This window comes from Talpa occidentalis, unplaced genomic scaffold, assembly GCF_014898055.3.
Source record: "Talpa occidentalis isolate TD23 unplaced genomic scaffold, MPIMG_talOcc4v2.1 talOcc4.14, whole genome shotgun sequence".
Lineage (NCBI taxonomy): Eukaryota > Metazoa > Chordata > Mammalia > Eulipotyphla > Talpidae > Talpa > Talpa occidentalis.
Window position 1 is genome coordinate 50,634,284 of NW_023601433.1, and position 27,332 is coordinate 50,661,615.

At 43.1% G+C, this 27,332-nt stretch overlaps 1 protein-coding gene across 2 annotated transcripts in view; it reads right to left on the reverse strand.

Annotated features, from left to right (window-relative positions):
• Window positions 1–8,315: 8,315 nt before the first annotated feature.
• The window catches only part of JCAD (junctional cadherin 5 associated), a 44,671-nt gene continuing 25,654 nt past the window's right edge, over window positions 8,316–27,332 (reverse strand). The window contains exons 3-5 of one of the 2 annotated variants that reach the window (XM_037510513.2): window positions 19,824–23,629; window positions 19,393–19,440; window positions 12,940–12,974 (exon numbers count right to left, since the gene is read on the reverse strand). In XM_037510513.2, the coding sequence (XP_037366410.1) occupies window positions 19,418–19,440; window positions 19,824–23,629 (3,829 nt within the window). In that variant the 3' untranslated portion in view covers window positions 12,940–12,974; window positions 19,393–19,417. Of the gene's footprint in view, window positions 12,975–19,392; window positions 19,441–19,823; window positions 23,630–27,332 lie in introns of both variants that reach the window. The other variant, XM_037510512.2, reaches the window with a different exon arrangement.

Sequence of the window (27,332 nt, forward strand, 5' to 3'; positions counted from 1 at the left end):
TGGGTCTGGGAGTTCACCTGGGTGATGCTCCTCTATATGGCTTTTGTTTTTTCTAGAATGGAGGTCATCTGGCATGTTCTCAGGACAATGGGAGAAGCATAAGAAGGAAATCGCAGTCATGTCAGTGCATGTCATGCCTTTGCTCAGGTGACATCTGCTAACGTACCATTGGCCAAATGAAGCCACATGGCCGAGTCCCAAATCAAGGGGCAGTGGTTTATACTCTGCTGTCTGTGTGCATTGGGGAGGGTAGTGGGGGTGAAGGTAATAAATATTTGTTCAAAAGCAATGCAAATAATCATATCTCTCCAGATCTAACTTGCCTTTACACTAATCAATGGGTGAACCACACAGAGCCACATTGCAGCAGGTGTCAGGCTTAATCTCTGGCGAGTGATTTATTGCTACACACCAGCTTCAAATGGAAGGTTTATGTACAAATCTCAGAAGAATGACCAGTTGCTACTTTTCTTAAGGGTCACTCAGAAATAGACAAAACTTTGCAGGTCAACCTGGCAAAAACTCCAGGATGGCTCCATTTTTGAAAGCCTGGAGTTCTCTTGGAGAGGGGCCGACTGTTGTTGATGTGGGGTTGCCTGGGGCCGGCTGCTCTGTGGGACTCCTGGTGCCAGTTCCAGGGCTGGTCCCTGTAGTGGGTGGTCCGAGGAGCCTTCCACATGCCACAGGCAAGGCATAGTGAAGAAAATTGCCCTGGGCAACCACCTTTTATTTTCATAAGAAAACATTTTTTTTCCTGTTATACGTGATATCAGGATTTATGCAGCAGTTCTGAAACTTGAAACTTCCCTGAATAAAGAAACGAAACCCTTCATAGCACCATCCATGGGCTGTATCCAAACTTAATAAAGAGGGTCTATTTTAAGTGAAGTAAATTCTTCAATGTTTCACTTCTTTTTCTTCATGGTACAACTTTGTAGCCATGGAATGGATCTGAACCCAATATCATATGGGCAGAGTTATAACCGACAGGGATTCCTCTGAGATAAATACAGTCACTTAAAAATATTGGTATAAACTGTGTCGCACAATGTTGGTGTGACTCAAACACAAACATTCTATCCAAGTTCATGCATATAGGGCTTCCGAATGGTAGAAATAGCTCTCCTGACAACTGCTGTTTGTTCTTCAGAGTTGAATAAAAAGGGCAGGCCCTATGGCGACATTATGGTGCTATCAAGTTGAATCCTCCCAGGGCCCGGTCTTTCTTCCTCTTTTCCCAGTAGCAATCAAAGAAAAAAAAGCAAAACATTGCAGAATTTATTTCACTTACAAAAAAAAATTCTCTTTCACTTTCTAATTTCCACTCTAGGGTTCAAGGTCAAACCTCCAGAATAAATTTTCTATTTCTGCAAAACAAATCAACCTCCAAATGTAGCAGTTTAAATGAACAATAAATATTATTTTATATTGTTGCTGTGGGTCAGCATGTAGGAGTAGATGAATTGGGTGGTCCAGAAGTCTCTGCTATGTTTGCATTCACTAAGTCAGCTGCAGTCACGAGCAGGCCACCTTGGACCTAGCAGTGCTACTCTCAAAGTAACACACTCACCTGTCAAGGTGACTAACTCACTGGGCTGACAGGCTGGTGTTAGCAGTTGGCAAGGGGCTTCCTCTTATCCCCACAGCCTGCTTGAATGTCCTCCTGATGCGGCAAATGACTGCCCTCAATGGGAGGGATCCAAGGGAACAAGTTGGAAGCCAGTGTTTTTTATGATCTAGCTTCAGAATCCCCACAATTTCCTCATAATTCTTGCAATGTCCTAGTTGGGTTACAAAGTTGACCTTTATTTTATGCGGGAGGAGATGCCGCACAAAGACATGAATCCCTTCCAGGCAAGACCACTGGGCTCGTGTTAGAGGTTGGCCACCATGCCTCCTGCTCACTTTCAGAGTCCTTGTGAAGAGCATCTTCCCTCTTCTATTAAAAAGGAAAACCACCTTAGGGCAATTATTGATACAGTTTCATTGAGTAGCTAGGTTTCACAGTGAATTCCTTCAAGAGCTACATCCACCAGAGTTGGATTTTATCCTTAGTTGTAATAAAAGGCATTGTCCCCTGTGGAAAGAATTGTAGGCATAGGTCCACAAAAATGCGGATGCCTATAGTCGCTATCTGTTGAAGGTCAGATTTGAGGGTGAAATTTAGGGTGAGAAAAAAATGAGTCAGAGGAGGTTGTGTGCTCCATGGGCTTTCTCCAGACCTCCTTTGCCCAATCCACATTGCCCATGTGTCAGGACAGTGAAGGCCCAGCCCAGGCTGTGTGTGGGGGAGGCCCAGGCTGTGTGCCTAGAGGAGCACCTCAGGAGGCCTCACTGCACACACTTGCTTCCGCCCTTTGCTCACCTTCCCTGAACGCTGGATACTGGACCCGCTCTGTCTTGCCCAGTTAGTCTCTGAGCCTTCCTCTTCCCTTCTCCTCCCCCATAAGAATCCCAACCACCCCATCTTAACCCGTGCAACAACTCCCCACCCAGCACCTTGGGATCCAGTTTAATTTACTGTCCTTTTTCCCTTTTCTTCCTTTTGTAACTCCTTCTTTTTCTTTTCATGCAATGGCTCTTTCTTACAGCAAAAAACCATCCACACCCACAATTCTAATTTCAGAGATAACTATTGTTAACATTTTAGTGGAAAAAATTCCAGACTTGTTTGACAGCTTTATTGTGCTATAGTGCTGGTTTCCTGCCCCACCAAAGTAAAACAGAGAACTAGGTGACCCCCATGCTCCCCACTTGTCTAACATCTCAATGTATATGTTCTTGCTTCAATATTAATGTCCACTGATAACCTGTTGTGAAAAGTTGACATTTGTGGAGATTTTTTTCTTTTTGGATGACACTGGCAGCCATCACATGGAAACTTTATTTCCAGCCTTGCTCAAACTGGGTCAAAGACTTTTGGACTGAGCCAAAAGTAATTGCTTTAAGAAACCATCATGCAAACAATTGCTTGAGCAGTCATCCAGATCAGCACCGGTGACTGTGGACTTTTTGATAGAGGGTTGAGTCAGAAAACCAATTACATATAACCAAGAATAGTTTGAGTATGTTAACTCTTTTCTGGAACCACTTACCTCATCTTCCTCTTCCTCTGCTATAAAATGTACCAACTTTCATTCCTCCTGGGACACATTTTGCATTCTACCTTAATCTCTGTACCTGAATTGCTATTCTTTGATCTCAAATAGCTGTGCTTTGTGTTTTTTTTTTTTAATTGCCTCCTGAATTTTTAGGTGGATGCTATGTTGTTGAGATGTATCATGAATTGTGGGCTCCTTGGACCCAAGGCCTCTGGGTGCTTGTCTAAAAGGTGGAGGGTGTAGCCTCAGCCCTTTAAGTATGCTCCACTGCAGTCACTCCAGCGTCGTCCCCAACTCATCACAGTCCATCAGGCTGCTCTAACCCAATACTACAGACTGGGTGGCGCACAAACCACGGAAATGTATTTCTCACAGTTCTGGAGGCTAAAGTTTGAGGTGAGGGAGCCAACATTCTGGGGTGAAGGCCCTTTTCTGGGTAGCAGATTTCTCTTTGTGTCCTCAGGTAAGGGAGTGTTCCAGGCACTCTTCCATTCATTAGCTCTGGCCTCATGACCTCATCACCTCCCAAAAGCCCCACCTCCTAATACAATCACATTGGGTGACAGGGTTCAACATGTGGACTTCGGGGGATCAATTCAGACTATAGTACCAACCTTTCTTGGCCAGCTCAGGGAAAGTGCTACAGAACCTGAGGCTTTGAAACCAGGACCCAAAGGGCAAGTGGAGGTGATCAAGGGAAGAGATGGCACACCGAGCTGGTAAAGACAGGGAGAGGATCTGATGTCTGGTCTATTGAATCACTCTGAAGGCTGTGAAAGTTTCCCCAAGTGTCACATGATGTACTAGATAGAAAAGAAGTGTCCCAGTTCCCACGCCAGACACACTAAATCAGCCTATTTCTTTTGACCAGTTCCAGGTGTTGGGATACATGCCCAAGGTTACTCCCCACTGCTGTTCCGGGGTCCCTGGAGCACAGGTCCCTTTGTGTTACCCCAGAGCCAGCCTGTGGAGGGGAGGGGAGTTCGTGGAATCTAAGAAAGTGAATGAAAGCTCATTACCCTACTCTGTTAACTACATGGGCACATCTCTTTTTCACATTTTGACGTCTGAAATTGGGGTTCACTTCTATTCCAAGGCAAGTAATTTAATCCACAGTAGTTTATTCCTTTTTAGGATGAAACAAATAATGGTATGGCATGTTTTTTAGGTTTTCAAAATATACTAGTCGTCGTCTCCCTTTTCCCCAAGTCTTTCCTCCCTTGCTTAGCACAGGACACCCTCACAATCAGAATTGAACTCTTCTCCCTCTTAGAAGAGCCCCGGGGGGCCTACTGTCTGCCCTGCAGAATATTCGATGCCATGCTCATTTGTATTGTGTGACCATTGCCACCTGCCACAATTTCTCTCCCCCTGACATCTTTAAATGTGTTCTTGTGGCTCCTGCTTCATTTATGCTCTTAGTCATGATTCTAACACAAAAGGGAAAAAGCATTCCTGGGGTGTATTTCTTCAGTCGAGATATCTTTACAGATAAAACCTGAGTAACCAGGAATGAGGGTTCAGAGCCTTTCCCTGCAGCTGATGAGGACAGTTATAATTAGAAAGACTGAGTGCTCAGCACCCAAGCCTGCTATCCAAACCACCCTGAGTCCTGTCCCAGTCCATGTGGTGGACATAGGATTTTCGAAACTGCAGGGGTCCACGTCAGGGAAGAAGACACCTCCACAAGACCTTCTCAGGGGCTCCCCAGTGCGGGTGTGAGACTGAGCTGCAACATCCATCTACACACCACCTGGATCCAGCCCCCAGCCACCCTGGGGATTTCTCCTGAAGACTGTCGGAACCCTCCAAGTAAACAGCCCAGAGTTCATAACCTCTGCCTCTGCAGAAGGGAGCCATTTCCACAAGAAAGCAGACAGTTGTCAACCATGTCTGTTGTTCCCAGAACCCAGGAACTGGGCATCTAGATGTGCCTGTTGTTCATGTCTCTGCATTTCCCTGTTGAGTACCAAGGGCAATGATATGGCAACATCATTTCCCTTATGGGAAGATGCATCTCCTGGGAACGTGAGGGTTTGTGTCTGACAGATCCTAAGATTGGACTGCAGAGGTAGCACCTGGCAGTTGGTCATCATAGGTTTGTAACTCCTCCCTCGTTGGATTAAGACTATTGACAACCTTCCCCTTACTGTGGGGCAGCATTTTTAGTCTTTGGTGAGAAAAAATCTTCAGGGCTGCCTGTGAGATTCCCATCAAAAGTCTTCCACAGAGGCCTGGAAGGCACATGTATGGCTCAGTATTACCAACTGGTGACCATTCAGCAGCAGAAGCTGCTGGTCAGTAACTATTGTCCCATTTATTAGTAGAACGACATCAATTTTATCAATATTGCCCAGTTGAAAAGACCACATTCCCAGTCTCCCCTGCATCTATTTTGACCATGTGACTGAGTTCTAGCAAATGGAATATAAGCAGAAAAGCCTATGGCTTTTTGGAAGTTTCTTTAAAGGAAGTTAACACACCTGGGAGGAAAATTCTTCCTCCTGTGAGTTAGATGGAGAATGTCCACAATGGCTTGCACTCCAGCAGCCATCTGGACTGTGAGGTTACCTTGAAGATAGAAGCCCCATGTGAGCATGCTGGAGTAGAGAAATACAAGAAGTTTGGCTCCCTAATTGCTGAGAAGCTGACATACATAACTATCGCTGGACAACTTTGAAGTGAGACAGAAATCCGCTTTCATGTCATGTAAACCACTATCATTTCTAATTTTATGACATAAGCAGCTGATCCTAACAAATGCACTTAGTAATGTATGTTGTTACCTTTGCATTCCCTAAGGATGATCATTCTGTCACCTTCATGGGGTGTGGGTATAAAAATAGATTTGAAACCTTGCTCTGCAGCAAACTGTGTGCTATAAGCAATTATCTTTATACCCATTTGACTTGTGAAATGATGTACATTAAGTTAAAAGTCTGTAGTTACCAGGGTACACAGTAGGGACCCACTAATGTTAGTTTCCTTGTCTTCCCCTCATTCCAAAGATGTGTGTTTTATTTTGAACGCCCAAAAGGAAAGCTAGGTAAATGCACATTTGTGTTTATTTCTGCATAAGCAGAGCCTACTATCATAACCTTAGAACTCCACGGGAGGGATTAGGCTAGGTAGACACTCCCAGTTAATGCAGCAGGAAGCTCAGAACAGAAGGAGGTAGCCAGAGAAGAAATAGCAAATGGAGCCTCTGTGTTATCAGCCCAAACTAGCTCAAATAAGAGCTGTGTTCTCCCCAGCTGAAACTCAAGCAACCAGTGGGACTGGGCTGGGTGGGCTAGAGCACACAGCTTTCCATGGAGTTGTCCCCAAAATGCTGAGCAGTGGGGGTGACCGTGAGCAGCCTGTGAAATACTAGCTGACCACTGGCAGAAAGATGGGTGTAGGGTAGAAACAGAAAGACTGACTTAGCTTGTGAGACATAAATATCTCTGATCCTAAGTACATTTAAAAGGACCAGAAGCAGCCAAATTGTGAGATAAGTAGTCTATGCAGACACAGTAGATTAATGCCTGCGGCTGACTGCCAGGCTCATAAACACCACGGTGCCCTGTTCTAACGTAAGAAAAATATGTTGGGAGAATTCAATATTTTCAGTCTCTTGGCTGGTCCAAGCTATGGTGAGGGGGAGAGAAGCATGAGAAGTTGCTGGAAGGGGGAGTGGACCACCCTGGTGAAAGAAATAATGGCAAGGCTCCCTAACCTGGCAGTGACCCAACTCTCGGTCAAGCACAATTGTAGTTTTCAAATTATTTTACTCTTGGACCCTTCTGACAGGGCAAAGAACACACGGACTCCTAATTTTGCCAAAAAATAGTTATAGAGAGTTGGAAGAAACCAGTTAATTTAATCCAATCCCTCTTCTCTTATGAAGTGTTCCAGAGGAGGGCAGGTGGCCTCGGTCACAGATTATTAATGCAGAGCCAGGCCCAAAGCTGAGGCCCCAGACTTTCTGGCTGTGTGTTTCATCTTGGAGCATTAATTTAGTCAAGGGACTTCTTTTTCAGTTGTATTTTTTTATGTGTGGATTCAATTATCAAGCAACTGGGAATAGCTCTCACTTTTAAAACTGTATCTCAACATGATCTGAAATTTCAGACCAGGGGACCCTGGAACCCTCGAGTTTTGAGACCCACACACGTGGAGCCAAGGAACGATGTCAACAATCTGCAAAGTCAGAGCTTAAGTGGGAGAGAAGGACCAAGGTTTCAGAAACAACAAACTCAGAAACAGCAGCTTGTAAATTTACTGGGCTACTGGAAACAACAAGGTGAAAGCATGATGGGGTACCAACGCTGCACCTGCTTCCAGAATGGTGATACTCAAAACCAGGAGATGCAGCCTCAAAAGAAAACCATGGCCTGGATTTTAAAACCTACAGCTGGAGACAAGCATTTTCCCCATGAGGTGCAGGTTGAGATTGATTTCCCATGTTGAACACACACAGCATACCTGGGGAGGGGGGTTCTAGAAATTTGATTTTTATAGGTGACACCTGAACAACATGAGGATCAGGGGCAGAGACACCCAGTGCAGTTGAAAATCAGCTTATTCTTTTTGACTCATGAAATTAATAAATTAATAAATTTCCTCAAGAAATTAATAAATTCATTCTGTTGACCAGAAGTCATCACATTTTTAATGTTGGGTTGTATATACTGTATTCTTATAATAAAGCTAGAGAAAATGTTAAGAAAATCATTAAATTTATTTACATTTTTGTACTGTACTTAACCATATTTTAAGTTGATGTCACCCACGTGTAAGTGGGTGCAACTCAAACCCATATTGTTCCAGGGTCAACTGTATATTCGAGGTGTGAGGCCAATGGGGAAAACAGAAGCCAGGGAAGTCATGCTTGATGAAACCAAAATTCAAACCCAGTCTCCAAATTGACTCCAGGCTTCTTTCCACCATGTCAGCAATCCTTTGCAGGAGACAGTGGGGGTGGAGAGAGGATTAACACCCAGGTTGCTGGTAGTGGAGACCAAGGGTGCTGGAACTCCTCAGCTCACCTTCCTTGCAAACTGACACAACCTGAGCTCCTGCCGGTGCTATTGGTGAAGGAAACTCTATGGGGACTACACCTGGTGGAGGGGGGAGTGCGGGGAGGGGAGGGCACAAAGCAAATATTGTTTAAAAATGAACAATGATGTAAAAAATTTTTTAAAAAATTTTAAAAAAGGCCAACAGGGCACCTCTTGTACCCACAGCCAAAGACAAGAACATAAGTACTTTCATGCAAAATCTTTTATTTGGAACATGTGTCACCAAACAGGTCAGCCATCCCCCAAAAGTCTTTACATTGTGCAGAGAAATACAGAGTTCAGAGTTCCTTGAACATATGGGTGCTTCGCTGTTACTATTCTTCACCTGCCCTTACCCGCTTGCCATCAAGGCCAGGGGCTCTGACCCCAGCTGGTGATTGGCCACTACCAATGTGTCTTTTCCTGACATCCTCTCTACCTGCTTTATATATTAGTTTTGCCCCAAGAAAAGATGAGCAGCTATAAAGTTCCTGTGGGTTTACACAGCCTTGTCTTCACCAAATTTAGATGTGGTGTTTTGTTTTGTTTTTTGAGAAGCTTCTGCTTAGCTTTCCTCATGGGTCAGAGTATGAGACCTTGAATTTCAGCTGACCCAGGTGGAGAGTTCTCAGTGATTTTTTAATATTGGCTACTGCTTTCCTCCCTGGCCAAGACATAAGGTTTTCATTTCTAATTTCTGTCTCCCTCTTGCCTGTGACATTGGACACCACACATTTTGGTCCTGCTATGAGGTGAAATGGAGGTAGGAGGAAGAGGTGCTTCTCCCCTGGCTTAGCCGCAAGGCCCAGCAGCCCGGCCTCAACTCGGGAAACGAGATAATCTAACGGAGAGCACTTCCTCCTCACGCCCAATCAAGGCGTTGGGTTGGAAGGCCTGACAATCGGGGCTTGCCTTTGAATTCAAGTTTCAGTCACTGAGCAGAGGCCACAGAACAAGGCCCTCCCTGTCCTCGGTGGTAAACACAACTGTGACAGCAGCTCTCAGCAATCAGGAATCTGCAGGCGCTCTGCCCATCTCCCCACACTGCTGACAAACCCAAGGACAGTTTCAACGGGCAGTTTGCTACAACATATTGACCTTCTTTAGAGGCTTCAATCTGAGTTATATTCTTAACTGCTTTTTTCTTTTTCTTTTTTTTTTTTTTTTTTTTTGGTAACAAACATGCAGGCTCGGGACCTGCATTAAAAAAACCTGCATTTTTTTTTTTTTAATGTTACTTTATGATCTCCCTTCTTAGCTTGGTGGGCCCCAGCCTGGACCAACCCACAGCCCCGGAGAAGGACCTCCCACCAAGCAGACTCCTAAAGGTCACTTGGAATGCGTCCCTTAAATCCTGTCCTGAGCAACAATTCTCCTCCCACAAGCAGATGTACAGAATCTGCTGTTAAAAACAAAACAAAGAGAAAATGCAAAAGTTCCCCAGACCTACAAAAGCTTCAGTTTAAGAAACACACGCACACCCCTCACTCCATCCCCTAAGCCTCATTTTCCCTCACGGATGCATCTGGCAGAAAAACGCTAAAGTCACTGCTGACTAGAATTAAGAAAATCAGAAGTGTTTCTTTTAAGCTCAAACATTTATATAGAGAGAATTCTGCTGCACTGTTCACTTTCCAAGAGATACTAACCTGACACTGAATTGTGTATCATTTAATCATTTTAAACAACAACAAAAAATAGCCAAAGCACACAAACATAATCTTTGGGGGTCATAGATGAAATGGGTGAATCTTATTTTCCATCTTCCCTTCTGCTCAGTGCTGGGGAGCAGAGTTGCCACTTCGTCATTTGTCGTCAGCAGTCCTAAACCATACTGCTACAGAGAAAGCCATTTTGCTGCTGCAAAAAGCAGTCATGGACTAGTTTCAGATCATTTTAGTTTAAACACATGAACTTCCATTAACAACTACCCTTGGCCAAGGATCAAATGGCAGAGAAAAAGTTCTACTCAGAATTTTCATCTGAATCAAAACCTCCACCTACACTTCTAGTAAGGAAACCAGGATCTCAGAGATTAGATATATTTTTAAGGAACTTAAAAAAGAAATCCAAATAGTTTTAACAACATGGGAAAGAATTCTGAAAATGCAATCAGGGCTACTGCATTGTTAGGGAGTTAATACAAACTCTGGGAATTTGCAGAAACAAGGTTGAAAATGACAATACAGATAATTTTCAATCATCCAGAAATTTTCTCTAAAGAAAGGTAGAGTGCATTACTATCATTTTCCCCTTCTTTTGTAAATCAAGAAATATAAATATATTTCATATGTAATTCTTCATATAAATTTTAGTACAAATGGTAAAAGTTAGAATTTTTAATTTAATAAGCCCCAAATTACTAAGCACCAATAGTCATATTGACAAAAGTGATGACAAATGCAAAATGTGAAAACTTTTTTCCTGTCACAAATAATGAGAGTTGTGGATAAGAAATAGAAATACTGAAATAATCAGCATTAAATTTAAATCTGGGAAAGCTATTTTTGATTAGAGACTGTATTATTTACCTTAGAATATGTTATTGTTTCCCCCTCAAAGACTTATATACAGGCTTTAATCCAAAAATGAAGTTCAAACATATAAATATTGATAATTTCTGCTAAATTCAGAATAATTTCAGAAAGATATAATACAATGGTTTAGAATAAAACAAAACAGAACAACACAGTATTTTGGGATTTTTTTGGTAATATACATAAGGTACAACTTTTTCTCTTTAGAATCCCTCGCTCTTGAGGAACAAGCTAAAATTAATTCTGATTAATAAAACCTTTAGATGGTATCAACAAAATTTAAGAAGTCAAAACAGAGTTAATATATAGGTATATATGATTTGCATTTAAAGACAAAAGCATACCTCATAAAGACCTCCAGGTAGCCCCTTCATTTAGTTCTGCCAGATGACTTAAGTGATTCACTAACTATAACAGAATAATTGACCTCTTCCCCACTAAATCTTTGCTGGGAAAAACAGTTTCAGCCATTCCTAGCAGAGACTTGGCTCATCTCATTGTGTTGTGAAAACTAGAGTCTACTGTAACTTTTCACAAGAGCCAAAATTTAGAAAGAAGTGACTATGAGTAATAGGTGAGAATCAAGACTTCAGATAAGTACATTTGAAAAGGTTTTTCAGAATTACTTGGATTTTGTTTTGTTTATTACAGTCCAAATACATGACGTTCTTATGAAATAAAATCATATGGTACAGATAAAAACAGGCCATGAGAGCCCAGAGTTGGTGTAGGGCCAAATTGTGGACCACCCAATAGGTCACATTTTAGGAATTTGAAGCGCCTAAAAATAGATAAGCTGGTTTCTCAAAAGAGTGTGTGTGGGAGAGAGTTTGAGAGAGAGAGAGAGAGAGAGAGAGAGAGAGAAAGAAAAGAAAAGAAAAGGAAAGAGACAAGAAACTATTCAGGAAATGTAAGCTAACAAGACTACCTTACTTAGAAAGTGGGACAAATGCATTAAAAACACATAAACTTTGTGCAGGTCGATGCAATAGTAAACACAGAATATATAGGCCTCATAATTCTTTTGTAAATGGCATATACATAATGTCTCTAGCATTTTAAAAATATGCAGAGACTAATTAAGGATCACTCTAGATAAAAATACATATTTCTTTTAATGGGGAAGAAAGGGCAGATCCCCATAGACATAGAGAGGAAACTATGGTTTTTTGGTAATTCTAGTGGTATTGGCAGCAAAAATTGTCGTATGGATGTTATCTGGCTTTCAGAGGGTTATTTTCAAATATAACCTTACAGTTATATTTGTAAAAAAAACTTTATTAACCCTGTAGTATGACTATATTGACATCGTACTTGAAGATAAAAGTAGGAGAGTTGTGAATCAGTAAAGGGATATATATATAAAGCAAATGTGAACCCTCTTCAGATTCCTCACACAAAGGGGATACACTCTTAAATAAAATAATACTTCCTTAAAAATTTGCCACCTAACAATTGTTTACATCATAGAAAAATACTATTTTTGTAAAAAGAAATATACTTTGTTAAAATGGTCTATTTTAACCAGCAATTATTTCTCATATAAAGACTTTCTAAACATCCATACAGAAAATCAAAATAGGTAATACTGAGTGCAAAGCAGACAATGGCATGTTTGCAAACAAAGTATTTCATTGCCAGATAAATAAAATTCTCAGGTATTATAGTACAAGTTTTCAGCTTTTAGGAAAAAGACATTGCTTTTATTCTCTGATGGAAGATTACTTATAGGTAAATTTACTTCTGGCAGCAGAAGGTCAAATTGATTTGAACTGGATCATACATATTCATTCACATTTCCCCTAAACTCAAAAGTGCTGAAACACCAGGCAGTAGCTTACATCCTCAACTCCTTAACACCAGCACGGAGCGCAGGCCATGGAGATGCAAAGGGAATTGATGATATTTGCAGTCCTTTCAAAATCATTCACTGCATTGTCCATGTTTAAGTTTCTCATAGAACCAGGCTGACACAAACTATTTACCAGCTGGCTTAACCCCATCCTTTGGGACAGTCAGTATGACTCTTCTACATACAGGGTTGTTCCTCGTGCTATAAAACCAGATGGTGACCAGAGACTACTGCTTTATTTCCACAAAGGGACTCAAGGGATAACGAGATTCCTGGTGGCAGTGGCAAAGGGTGGAAGAGTACACTAAGAGCCAGCACTTTCTGCCTCACGCACAGGTAGGCCGGGCTGACAGACTCCGACATACTCCGTAAGCCAGTGAAGTGGTCCACGCTTTTCCAGCATCTCATCACACCCTCTCCACTCTGCTAGGGTCATAGGAATCTGTTTTTAAAAAGAGAGAAAGAAAAGAAAATTAGTGTAGTCACTGTTGTATTTCTCAGGCTATAAATAAATATGCTTAGGGAGCAAAATCACAAGTGTACCAAAATTAATTTTTAGACATTTCAACAATCTTGTTTTCACGAAGGAGTAAAAAACTATCATCAAAAGGCTGTTTTAAAGGGAAATGAATGATCGCTAAGTAATCACAGATGAAAAAATGTCAGTTGCTTCTAGTTTTGATGGTCCCTTCCTATTGTTCATGGTAGAATATAATTAATTTAAATGCACAGCGTGTAAACCAGCAGTCGCATGCTTAGCTGACACTGAGGATTTCTTTGTTCATTTTTCTTAATTTACAATCTAATGAAAGCTTACTTTAGAAATGCACCTTTGTGACCAAATGCTGTCCCTGTGGCTTGAGGACCCTGAAATCCTGGAGGCTGGGCTAGAGGTGAGACGACTCCTGTCTCTGACAACCACCAGCCAGCAGGCGGGGTCAGGTGGAAGGCCTGTTAACACAAGTCTTCCAAGTCTTTCCAGACACAGGTGTGAATTTGAAGAGGCTGAACGTCTGTTAATCTTCAAATTCATAGACAATGGGCACTGACCTGCTTACCAGGCACATGGAAACACCTCCACAGGATGTGCCTGTACCCCAAAGTGCCACTGTTGAAGCTCAGGGGCCAGATGCAGGGAGCTATGGAAAGAATTCCGTAGAATGGGCTCTGCATTGGAGGGTCCCTCATGGGAGGGTCTTGTCTAATAAAAATATATTGTGCTCCACAAAACATTTTACACTTTCTCTTAGCCATGTCAAAGCAAGTGAGAGGAAACAACATGTGAAATTAATTTTAATAATGGATTTTATTTCACCATTACACCCAAAATACTAGCATATCAAGAGGTAACGGATATAAAAATGATTGCATTTAGAGTTTTTTGTACTAAGTCTTTGAACTCTGGTATATATTTGCATTTACAGGACATCTCAATTTGGATGAGCCACATGTGACAATGGGCTACTATAATGGCCTACCCAGTTCTAGTAGACAGAGGGGTTATCCTGAGTACTTAGAATCCTGGTTCTTGTGAGGAATATTTCAAGTGAGGACAACTCACTGAGACCCACCCTGGTGGGTATCTCATGTAGTAACACTCTTAAAAGACATTGCCCCTGAGATGTGCTCATGCCCAGTCTTCTAATGGCATTATCAAACCTTCCCAGGCCCCCCCACTTGGGGTCATGATCAAATACTCTTTCTTCCTCCTCCTCCTATGCTCATATTGAGAAAATATCAAACAGGTTGGTGGGACCAGAAAGTTCCAAAGACTCTCAGAGCCTGGAAATGTACTTCTGAATTGGATCTTAATCCAGTGGAGATGGGACTGTCACCTGAATTAGTTTTGAGCTGCGGATTTCTTAAAACCCACATGAAAATATTGCTGAAATGACCATCTTTCATGTGAAATAAAGACACTTTGTGGAGTGTGAAGAGACGGCAAGGGCGACCCCCCCCAGACCAACCAAGCCAGGCATGCTGGGTGCCCGTGTCCAGTGCCTACGTCCGACCGCCATCACCAGCAAGAGAAAGGTTGAAGGGGAGGCTAACGGAGACAAAACCAAGGTGAAGGACCAACCGCAGAGACGATCTGCAAGGTTATCTGCCAAACCTGTTCCTCCATAGCCAGGACCCAAACCTAAAAAGGGTCCTGCAAAGAAGGGAGAGAAGGGACCCAAAGAGGGGAAAAAAAAAAAAGGATAAAGCTGATGCTGGCAAGGGTGGTAACAACCCTGAAGAAAACAGAGATGCCTAAAGACTTGACACAGAAAGCTGAGGCCATGGGGATGCCAAGTGAAGTGAGTGCACTTTTGATAACTGTGTACTTCTGGTGACTATCCAGTTTGAAATACAATTTTTTCAAGTTTATAAAAATGTAGATTTTTTTCCCCCTTTTTTAAAAGCTATGTTGTTAGCAGACAGAACATTTCATTGTTGTTTTTTGGGAAAGAGCATATGTAAGTAATAAAATATCTGGATTGATGTGGGAGAGAAAACCTTTCCCTTTGAGTTTTGAGAGACCTCCTCTTGGTTCCCAGGAGGAGGGATTCCTTGATGTTGACACACATGAGCCACCTTGACACAGACACCATACAGGGAAAAACTAAAATTCGTTTTTATGTCCTCTTGTCCCTCTCTGCCTTCTGCATAGACCTGACTCCCTTAAACCCAGGGGACCTGTTGAGACCTGACTACAAAAACATGGTTATCAGAATGTCAGGCAATCTGGACTTTCCAGTGTCACCATTGAGATGGCAGCCCTCAAAAGAACAGTAGTTCCTCTTTTAGATTGTTGAGCTTCAGATTGATGTCTGCCATTTTCATTTTGTTATATGGAAGTCAGAGTCGGCTGGTAAAAAGTTGTTAAATAACATGCTAAGTATGAAATGTTAACCCTCACTCTAAACTTTCCCTGTTCAGAGCATTAAATGAAGACTTCATTGGGTTTGACAATGGCTTTCTGATTTTGGTGCCAAGTCCATTGAAGAGGGGAGCTTGAAAGTTGCTGCATACTGCCAATGATTGTCTGCCCACATCTTGCCTGAAATACCAAGATTGCTTATGAAAAGTATCTTTAATAAAGCTGAATATAGTTTGGCTTGGGGTGAAAAAAGACACTTTATGGTATGATAGGTACTACAATACAGATAAGAAAGTTCTAGAAGGGTATGTGTATATGGTTAAGGGTAAGGAGAAAGCGTTTATAGATCTTCATGATACAATGTTGCTTTAAAATTCCAAGACAAAATCAGAATTTAAGTGGGCTGTGAATTCCAGAGCAATGAAGAGTTTCCAGCACATTGGAATGACAGGAACAGGGGTGGGGTGGTGATGGAGGTGAGGATGTCTTGTGTTGAAAGCGATTTTTTTTAAGTATATTAAAGTATTTAAAGTATATTAAAGATTTAAAGTATATTAAAAGGAAAACAAAGTTCAAAAGTTAATAGCAACGAAACTAGAATTTATTTTAATTCATGAAGCAACAGTGAATGGAAAAGGTACTATGCAAAAGTTTTACTACCTAAATCATATGACATATATTCCTCTCAAAATGACAGGCTTTGAATATTGAGAACGGATGAGCATCACATGAAAGGCTGATGGAGGGTGGGCTGAGAAGCTGTGTGTGCAAGAAATCATCCCCAATAGTGCCCTAAACAGCTGAAGTAGCTGTCTACACACTCACTTCTGATTTTTGCCCATTTTATTGCACATTAACAGACACACGAGGCAGAAAGGAGAACAAACAGAAGATCTACTTATAAGTAGCAATAGTTAAAAAACAATGTCATGTGAAAGGCATTTGTAATGGTTGGCTAAACTTAAAATTAGTATTATCTAGGTGTTTCTAAACACCTATCCAATCCTACTCAAAGACCAAGTGGTCAAGCTAAAAACTGAGTGCTTTACTGAACTAGCATTTTTAAGCTATAAAATACAACCTGAAATATGTAGCCATGGATGGAGACATAGAAATCTTCACAAACTGCTATTTTATTACAACAGGATTTGTCTTATTTTAAAACCCTTATAATTCTCAAGAAGAGGTAGGACTGATAAAATCCTGCTGGTTTATAGATAAGGACAGTCACTTTTTTTTTTTTTTTTTTTTTTTTACGTAGCACTTAAAAGTGAGGGAGCATTTTTGAGTTGAGTGCGGGAAAGAGGAATCACAATGAAGCCTAATAAAATACAACAGCTTTAAAAATGGGTTATAATACTTTTCCGACCATAATAGTAAAGGCTTCACATTTTCAGAATTCTCTCCTTCGGCAAAAAACAAATTTGTCAAATCAGAGCTTCTGAGAGGATCCTGACAAATGGTTAACTTCTGTATTGCATTTTGCATAAGAACAGAGTGCCACTCTCTAAGAAACATACAGCGTTTGTGGGAAATTTTTAGTTGCCAAGTAGATTATTTTAACAAAACTTTTTGGATTCTTCTAGCTGAAATGGGTGCACCCTGTTGGAGTAGGATGGTCCAAGGGCAGAGTCTGGCTCCCCTGGTGGGGCTGGCATCTATATGCCAGCAGCCCTGGGACACTCACCTCAAGGGGGCGCCATTTCCTCTCACTGTAGAAAGGTCCAGACTGAATGATTTAGGGTGCCTTCTATCAGTGGTTTATGATGTGGACCTTTTGAGATCTCTCAAATTTCTAGAATAACTGACACTCCCCAGCCTCTGAAAGAGTCGCCCTGTCCTGTCTGTATCAAGAGATGAGAAGGTGAAATTGCATTTGGGGAAAATCACTATTAATGTTATTGGAGCCGCCTTGTGGGTTCATAAATCGAGAAGGCTCTGAAATTATGTTAGGGTGAGAAGATTGAGAGGACCCAGAAGCCTGCAGGATGCTATCATCACACTATCTTCCCCCAAGACCGAGCAATCAGAACTCAGGGACCTTAAGAAACAGAATTGTATTCTACTGCTAGGGATCTAACCAAAGGACACAAAAACATAGATTCAAAAGAACACCTGTACCCCTATTTTTATAGCAGCACTATTTACAATAGCTAAGCTATGGAAACAACCCAAATGCCCAAAAACAGATGACTGGATCAAGAAGACGTGGTATATATATACACACAATGTAATATTACTCACCAATCGAGAAAGATAAACTCATGCCATTCGCAGCAACGTGGATGGAACTAAAAGGAATTATGCTCAGTGAAATAAGCCAGAAGGGAAAAGAAAAATATCGGATGGTTTCACTTATAGTAGGAATAGAGGGGAACCAAATAAGACATCAGTGTAAAAAAAATAATAACAATACAAAACACAACAAAGCAAAAAAGAACAATTAAAAATCAGAGACATCCTGCAGGGGAGGAGGAGGGAGAGGGATCAGAGGGAAGGAGGGAGAGCACAGGGGACTGTGGTGATGGTGCACAGGTGCACTGGTGAAGGAAACTCTATGGGGACTACACCTGAGGGGGTGGGGGGAAGCAAATATTGTTTAAAAATGAACAATGATGTAAAAAATTAAAAATATATAAAAAAATAAAATATAGCACACTGAAAAAAATTATTCAACAAAACTAAAAAAAAAGAGAATTGTAGGTAAACTTTGTAGGGTTAAGGTGGTGATGAAGTAAATGCTGTCTAAATCTTTTAAAGTTTCAGAAATGGCGTAGGAGTAAAAACCATGAATATGTGGTAGGGGCGGCTGCAAAGGACTTTGGAAGATGAAAATATAAGAAATGGTATAATGGGATAGGTAGTTTGATCAACTGGGTGTGTCTTTTCTTATTAAGTTAATAAAGTGCAGTGAGGGTGACTTAGAGGGAACGCCTATTATTTTAGGGAGAGAGTAAAGGATAAATGCTGTGGTCTCCTACAGAGTCTACCAATGTGCCTGCACCAAAGATGGAATAAGTTAGATTGATTTACCTCTTCACAATAAGGGGTCCCAGAAGTTGTTTATATAACTTTATATAGTTGTTTATATAGATAATTTCCATAAAGATAAAATCCTTTTAGATAAAATCTTTTAAAATACACTACAGGATCTCAATTGTTAAGGACAGGTTAGGAAAAATTCTTTGTAACCAAAAGAATCATTTGGTATGGCCTCCCCGTGGCACAGTGGTTGAGCGCTGGGTTGTGAAGCTGCCTGCGGCCTCTACAGCGCCGGTTCGATCCCCGGCTGTTCCCCGGCCGCTCCCCGGCCACCGGAGGAGGATCCCACATGGCGCGCAGACCTCTCCTGCCACCCGCTGCTCCCCTCAGCAGTGTACTTCGGTCCTTCTGCCTGCTCTGCTCCCCTCTCTGGCTCTGGTGAATTCTCTCACCCTCCTGCGCTTCTGACTGTACCAAGTGCTTGTATAAACAAACAAACAAACAAACAAATAAATAAATAAATCTTTAAAAAAAAAAAAAAGAATCATTTGGTAAGGTAATCCACAGGGTCAACTGTATCTTTTCTGAATGTGAAATTTCCACTGTCTACTAACCTTGTATTTCTTTTTTCTTTTCTGTGAGGGAAATAGGTTGGGTTACCGGGTGCTGAAAACTACAAGAGCATAAATGCAAGCATGCAGCCAAGAAGTCATTTCAAGGAGGATGAGAGGGTCAGAGCTGCACAAATGTGAACGGGCAGGCACAGCGAGGGCCATGCTTAAGACGCTCTTGGCTACACCAGGGAAGCAGCGAATTCTGTCCCTGCCTTCCTGATATCCTCAAGTGACTAGTCCAAAATCATACCGCTAATGGGTAAGACTGTCATGTGGAACAATGCATATGATAAAAGATGTTGATATCTTGGAGACCTGAAACTTTTGTGGATTTTTGGAAATAACTTTTGTCTATTACATGTCCTATAAATATCTTCTCTGAGTTCGTAACTTGTTTTTACCTTGTTTGGTATTTTCTTCCAACTTTTAAACTTTAGATTTTAGAAAATCTGAAACATAAACAAAACCAAAAAGGAGAGTAAAATATAAAAGAAAATAAAGGTGCAAACTTGATAGAGTATAAGAAGTATGTAAAATTGATGAAGTACAGTAAAAATTCTTAGGTCTCAATATGAATTTAAATTACCATGATAGCTTATATTATCATGCATTTTCTTTAGTAAGCTTTTTTGGTTTTTTCATAGAAAATGCCTACAAATAACCACAAATCCAATAGCTATGACTTTCTCGAGCACAGAGATTGTGCTTTGTTTGTACAAACAACTCTTGTACAGGCCAGGTTTAGTGGTGATAAAAAGCAACTGGGAGCTTTGTACGCTCTAAGGATGCCAAATTAACCCCCAACATCTGCCCACTTTACTGGACTCCTCACCTGGGCACCAGAAATCCTGCTCAGCATTCTTCTTCTCCCTCTGTGCTCCTAGATGTCCATTTTCTTCCAGTGAGAGGGTGCCCTTGGAGAGAGGGGGCGAGTGCCCCACCTTCCATGTGAGGCCCCCAGGACTCAGAGACACCAGGCCTGCGGGCTGTGCCCCAGGACTCCTCTCAGCCTTCATTTCCTCCGGCTCCTCTGTGGAGTCCGCGCTCCAGGAGCTCAGGAGCCTCATCCGGGACACAGAATTAATCTCTTTCATCCTCATCAAACGGTCAGGGGCCGCTCTCCTGGGGGGGGATGCCAGTTTCTCTTGTAAACTTTCAATCACTTTGGAAGTGCCCCTGAGCCTCTTTTCTGAGCCTGTCATGCTTGGGGTCCTCTCTATAAAATGGAACAAAGTAGACCTGAACGGTGGTCTTGTTCCTGCATCTTCGTGATTAAAGGACTGAGGCTCTTGGAGTTGGGGCTGAGACTCGAGGTCCGGCACCTTACTGGGGACGGCCCCATCCACATCTGGGTGCTTAGATACCTGGGGAGCCCGTCTCGCACTGTCCCTTTCCCCAACAAAGAGAGGGCTTTCAGTCCAGCCACACTTTCTTCTTCCATAAAAGGCATCAGTGGACACCATGGGATCATCCAACTGGACTGGAGTGGACACTAACTCCTCCCTGGGAGACTCCAGCCTGCCAGCACTTTCTTCAGGTTCAGAATACATATTCTGTCCCACCTTCCTGGTGCCAGGCATCAGGGACTCCACGGCCACCTCGATGCCCAGGATCCTCGCAGCCCTTGCTTGAAGGGATTCGTTTGGTGGGATTTCCAGTGCACTCGCCCCATTGAGAGGCCCGTCTAACCTACTGGCACTCTGTTCTTCTGCTGGGGTCAGTCCCACAGACCTCAAATCTGGTGCTGAAAGTCCGCGGGGTTTGTCAGCCAGAGAGAGGGGGACCACCGCCATTGCGGCCCTCGCCTCCCCACTATCAGCTTCCAGAGGGATGGCTTTGCTCAGCTCTGCAGAATTTAACATTCTGGGAGCTTTCTGCCTCTCCTGCGATTCCCTCAGTTCAGAGGGATCGAATGGGGGAACTGGTCTGGTGTCACTTAATCTAGAAGAGGTCATTCTTTTCACAGGACCTGGGCTGACTGCTAGTTGGTTTATTCTCTTCTCGATCTCCTTTTCCTTTTCTGTAATCAAGTTTCCGACTGCTGACAGCATTGATTCACCTCTGCTGCTTTCCATCTGCCAGCGGCCCGGGGACTGATGACAGGCCCGTGGGTGGCCAGGCTTCTGCTCCTCACTCCAGCTCTCAGATTTACTCTTAATTCTTCCTGACCTACTCCCAGGTTCCTCTAGCACCAGCATCCTTGGCAGTTCCTCAACTCTTGTATCCTGGCTGTTTTCAATGAAGCCCAAATTCTTGGGGATGGGATGAACATGGCCTTCTTGCAGCCCTTCTGTTTCACTGTCCTCATCGCTGCTGCCACTGCTGCTATCACCACTTTCTTCCTCTTCCTGAAGTTCCTTGTTAAAACTTTCTAACTGACTTATGAGATCCCAGGGACGACGGCTAACTGGTTTCAAGAGAAACTGACCAAATAGCTGTTTACTGTTGCAAGGGCCTGTGGGTTCCCCCTTCACCACCTCATCCTTGGGCACAGGGCTGGCTCTGGGTCCACGGCCATCCACGCAGGGTTGACTCTGGCCGGCTTTAGACACAGATGCCTGATTTATGGATGAGGGAGTCCTCGAGAAAGCGCTGTTGCTGGACAGGTTGAGGGACATTTGGCCTTTCAGGTGATGAATATTGGGCCTCTGTTTTGGGTCACTGGCAGCCAATGCCATGTGCATCATCTGAGCTTCGGAGGCAGCAGGGTCTAAAAATTTTGCAGTCAGCACTGTATTAGGAGAGCCTCCCAGCTTTGTACCAGGAAGGGGCTGTGAAGTTTTGGATCCTTCGGTGAAACTGGTTTGTGTTTCCTGGTCTCTGTACTGGTGCTCTGGCCAGGAGCCAGAATACTTGAGTTCTCTGTGTTTCGTCGGGTGAATGGAACTGAGGTCATTTGTTTGTTTGTCTTCTTCTTGTTCCCCCAGACCTTGTTTTTGGAACTCTGTTCCCCCACCCATGCTTCCTGTGAGGGCTTGCAGCTCCAGGTCGGTGGAAGACATGCTCAACAGACTGTGTTCCTGCAGAGCGCTGCTCTTATCAAGCCCATTCTTTTTATCAGCACTCTGCTTCAAGTCATTGTTGTTCGTATCTATCTCTGGCAGATGGGATTCTGATTTAACTGGGACGGAAACCAAACAAAATATTGTCTCGTTCGTTTTTTTCTTTGAACTTTTCTTGGTCTGAAGCCCAGTTTCAAACTTTTTGAGCTTGGTTCGAGTTTCGCAGGTACTCGCCTCCTGTGGGTGTGGGGAGGTGGCATGGCCCCCCACCTGTCCATGCTGGCTGCCTCTCACATCAGGCCACTGTCCTCTCGTGAGGCCAAAGGAATCTCTTTGGTCAGGAAAGCCACCATTTTCTCCCTCCCTGGGGAGCTGGCTCCATAGCCACTGGGAGCTGGGGTCTGAGAAAGTGGGGCCTCTCTTGTTGCCTGATGGGCCTACCCGACTCTGTGGGTTCAAAACAGCACCACAGGGGTGCAGGCTCCCGGGAGCTGGCTCTGAGGGAGTGACAGGACCAGAGTTGTACAGATTATCATCCAGCTTTGTTTCCTCACCGAAACCCTGGGGCTGAGCTAGTTTGATGTGTCGTATCCGTGGGTCATCGAAGGGAATATACAGAACAGAGCCGTCATACGTAGTTGGGGGTCGGGGCTGTGGAGGGACCCCACGAGGAGAGCGTGGGGCTGCACCATATTCATTCCCAGTTCTGAGGGAGACAGCCGGAAGCTGACCACTGACACTGGCCTTTGCCAGCGGGTGCTGCTGTTGCCCGAGCCCACCACACACCAGCCTGGGGGTGGCCTCCTCCAAGTAGGGGTTTGCGATGTGCTGGGGCGGTGACCTGTACGACGGTGGAGGCACGTACATGGGAGGCTCCAAACCATAGTCAGACACGAAGAGCTCCTGCCGGGGGTCGCTGGTTTTGGTCACGTAAGAAGCACACAGGTCTGTCTGCTGACCATCCAGAGAGTCACTGTTCTCCACCGGCCCCCTGGAGTGCTGGTGCGCGTCATAAGGAGGAGGCTTGAGGGGTCGCCCAAACTTAGGCCGAGGGAAAGGGCCGGAGGAGCCATCCTTCTCTGGGTTCCTTGTGGACTCCAAATGTGGTGCACAATTTGGAGGGTAAAACGGCATTTTAGGAACACCTGGTAAATGTCCATCATTTAATGGAATGGGAATTTCCACGCAGCTCATGCTCTCGGGGATAAGAACTCTAGGCAACGACTGGGATTTCCCTTTGCTTTGGGAACTTAGCACATGTTCTCCTTGCATGAACGGGTACAGATCTTGAAACAATTTCTCCCCATCGCCATCTGACATCTGCCTTCCTAATTTCCTTGGCTGGTTCCAGCTTTCGAGACTTACATCCCTCCACTTGGCAGGACCCGCCATTCTCAGCTCTTCTTCCCAAACGGCCTTCTTCATCACATTCTCTATCCTTCCTCCAACTTCCCATGGACCCTCCCGCATGTGCACAGGCAGACTGTGGGCTTGAGCCATTCTTCTGATCTCCAGGTCTTCAAGCTCCCGAGGACCCAGCACACCGTGGACATCTGGTCCTCTTTTTCTCCAGTAGACTTGGTCTTGACCGCTCTGGGGCTGAGAAGTCCACACTAACACAGGTTGATTATAAAACCTACAAAGTAAGGAGGGACAATGTTATACCATGGGAGGAAACACACAGAAGAACCACTGCTTCTCTACTTCTGTGACAGGTATTCCAAGTCAAAATTAGGCCAGGACTGGGGCCTCCCTGGTGGCGCAAGGGGTTAAGACGCAACCTATGAAGCAATCCGCAGCCCCTGCAGCATGAGTTCGATGCCCCGGCCGGCCAGGGAGCAACCCACATGGCTCAGCAGACCTCTCCTGTCTCGCCCACTGCTCCCCTCAGCAGTGTATTTCAGTCAATCTGCCTGTTCTGTTCCCCACTCTGTCTCTGGTGAATCCTCTCACCCTCCCGCACATTTGGCCTATACCCCAGTTCTTGTATGCATAAAAAATAAATCTTAAAAAAAAAATTAGGTCAGGACTTTTGAAAAATAGATTCCCAGACACAGTAACTGATGATTGTTTAAAGAAAACACTCCCCTACCCCCTTCATTGGGGTTGGAAGACAGCCTTGTGTTTTTCCATCATGGACCCAGGAGTGGCTGCAACAGGCTGCCCATAAGAACATCAGGACATTGGTGGTACTTGCAAAATGTCAAGGTCCCTTTAACTCTGAAGTGTCCAAGGGAATAAGGGTGAACCCGAAAGCAGTGTTTCTCAAGTATGGGTTTGGGCCACTGCAAATCCAGTCCCAGCTCAGTCTGGGCCACTGAGCCATCTCTGGGAGTGAATCTGGGAGCCTTCTTTTAACAACACTCTATAGCAGGGTTCTTAAACTTTATAAAATGTAAGAATCACTGAAAGGGTTGCTGGGTGTCAACCTAGTCTCTGCTTCAGTAGGTCAGGATGGGGCCATAATATGCATTGCTAACCTTTCCCCAGGTGATGCTGATCTGCTGTCCCAGCACCCCACTTTGAGAACCATTATTGCCAGGTATTGTCCAGCATGACTGCACATTAGAATCCAGAGAGAACATCACAACCCCTCATGCCTAGGTAGTATCCTAGTTCCGTCACACTCGAATCATGGAAGCAGGTGGGGGGCCTGGCATGAGTATTTGTCCAGGTTCCTTGGGTACTCCGAGTGTATAGCTGAGACAGAGTCCAGTTCTCAGAGTTCCCACACCTCCCTGATAGTAAGGATCACTCTGTATTCACATTCAATACACACATTACCAATTCCTTCCACCTGAAAGTTCATACTCAGACCAGATACAGGTTAGAGTTTGGGCATCTATGTTAAAAAGCACCCTAGAGGGCTTATCTTTTGGTGATGTGGGCAATGCTGGCAGGAAAAAATGAGAAGAAGGGGGGGCTCTGTTCATGGGGCAAGACTCTACCAAGTAGGAACGGTAGACAAAAAGCCAACTTAGTACCAGGGCACTATTCTACCTTGCTGCACATGAATATTTCCTTATAAGCCTTTAAAAGACACCAACACCCCCAAATATTTGGAACCCAATACCAGTATATTTCAAATTCTCTTCAAATGTTCTAGTATGTATCCAGAGTTTAGAATCACCAAAGCAGTTAAGAAATAATCTGAATACTATCACATGGAGATGTGAAACTACTGCTATAAATGACCAGACACTAGGACTGTAACACAGAAAAACATCAGCTGCAATTCAACTATTTTGATTAACCATGATGCAAGCAGAAAATGTCCAACTCTAAAACTTCTTTTTTAGTTTAAATACGTATTTATTTATATTTACATAACTTCTCGAATACCAGTTGTTATCTAAAAATTGCTATTTTTATAAATGTAATATATGTATTCATTGTTGAAAATCTGGAAAAATTTAGGAAAAACCAAAAATCACTTGTAATCTTTCTACCCAGAGATAGATATTTTGATAATGATTTTGTGTGTTTGATATATACTTTGAGTATGTGAGGATATGAATTTCAAGTAGGCTTAGTATTGCACTAGCATGGGATTTCAGGTGAGCATATCCCAATACTTGTAGTACAAATAACAGCTGGTATACCAGGGCAGTTATTGCATGATGTGCCAGGTTCTTATTAAGAGCTTGCTCTATATTAACTCATTTAATCTTCACCAGCATCCTTCTGCAGCAGGATGAACTACTGTAATTCCAATTTACAGAGGAGGAAACTGAGCCTCAAAAGTTAAGAGCTTACCCAACACTAACATTTGTTATGCAATACTATGGGGTGATGTGCAAATCATGCCAGGTGAATTATTTCATTTATACTTTACAACCACTGTTATTTCTCCCATTTACAGATAAGGAAACTGAGGCAGAGGGGGTTAAACAACTTTCCCAAGTCACAAAGCTTGTTAGTTGGGAAAAAGTTCAAACCCAGTAAGTGTGACCATACATCTCACTCACTTAGTCACAGGTTTTAACTTCTTCCAATATAATGAAAGATTCTTCAAGTGGATGGTTTTAATGGACATGACTTACTTCACCTCTTTGTACCTTTGTTGGACATCTACATAGATTACATTTGAAAACACCCTGAGAAACATTATTGTTCACAAATGCTATGCATGTCTCAGATTACTAAATAAATCCTTGGAAAGGGAATTAGTAGACTGTGATATTTTGTTATCTATTTTGTCAAATCCAACCTTAGGCTCATCAGCCATTCCAATTTACGCTACTACCAGCAGTGTGGAGAACAGCTGGGTCTGGCTGAACATCTCCCATTCCTGGTTATTAACAGTGTTTTTCCAAAAGAAGTAAGTGAAAATAATGTCTCATTGTTTTTAATTTGCATTTCTTTGATTATTGGTAAATTTTTTCCCTTAGGCTCAAGAATGTTATCAAAATGTATTTTATGAATTCAAATGATTTCCACAACACAGTCCACATGCCAGCTGAGAGCACAAAGCATGTAGATGGTAAGGAATGTCCCTAGGCCCCCTAAGTCTGTGCAAAAAACAGCATATAAAAAGTTGGGGTCAAAGTAAGTGCCAGAAATTAGGCTGAAAGAGGACCAATTCTAACATACAAGCAGAAGTCAGCTGTTGTTCAGGAGTCTGGGTGGTAAATAGTAGTAAAAGTATATTATTATTTTATGATGCATTTACTTCTTTGCCTTTAAAAAATGAGGGTAACTCTTCAAATGCTGGCTCTACTCCACCCCCTAAAGCCTGTTAAGTAGCCATTTAAAGCAAAGTTGAAAAATGGGTTCAAAAAGTAGAAAATATTTCAAAGCAATTTAAGGTAAAGTACTTGCCACAGAGCAGTGGAAATGCTCTGTGTTTACTACTCATACATTGTGCAAGTCATCTTGACACTGCATGGCTGGCAGTCACTCTCTTTGCTGCTTTTATTGTTATCAAATCACGTTTTAAGCTTTTCGGCTTTGAGTGTTCAGCAGAGCACCCCTTGGGTCAGGCTCTGTAAGGATTCGTTGCTGTGGAGGCCATCACCTCTGGCCCCTTGCACATCTCCTTCCCAACTCCCAACCCCTCCAGGAGAACCTGCAAAGAGGCTGGCAGCTCTAAAGTGGAGGTAGGCTCCCTTAGGGACTCTGGTGTGACAGCCCAGTGTGACAGCCCATATGTAGCCTGAAAAAACACAGTGGAAGATGAACATTTAAAAGCCCCTAGCAGTTACTGGCTATATAGGATCTCAGGGTCTAATCAAAGCCAAGGGCAATACTTGAAAGTTGCCACTTAATGACAAGTCACATTCGTCATAGACCCAATTAAGAAAGTAAAATAAATCATTAGGAAATATGAGGCTGGTGGC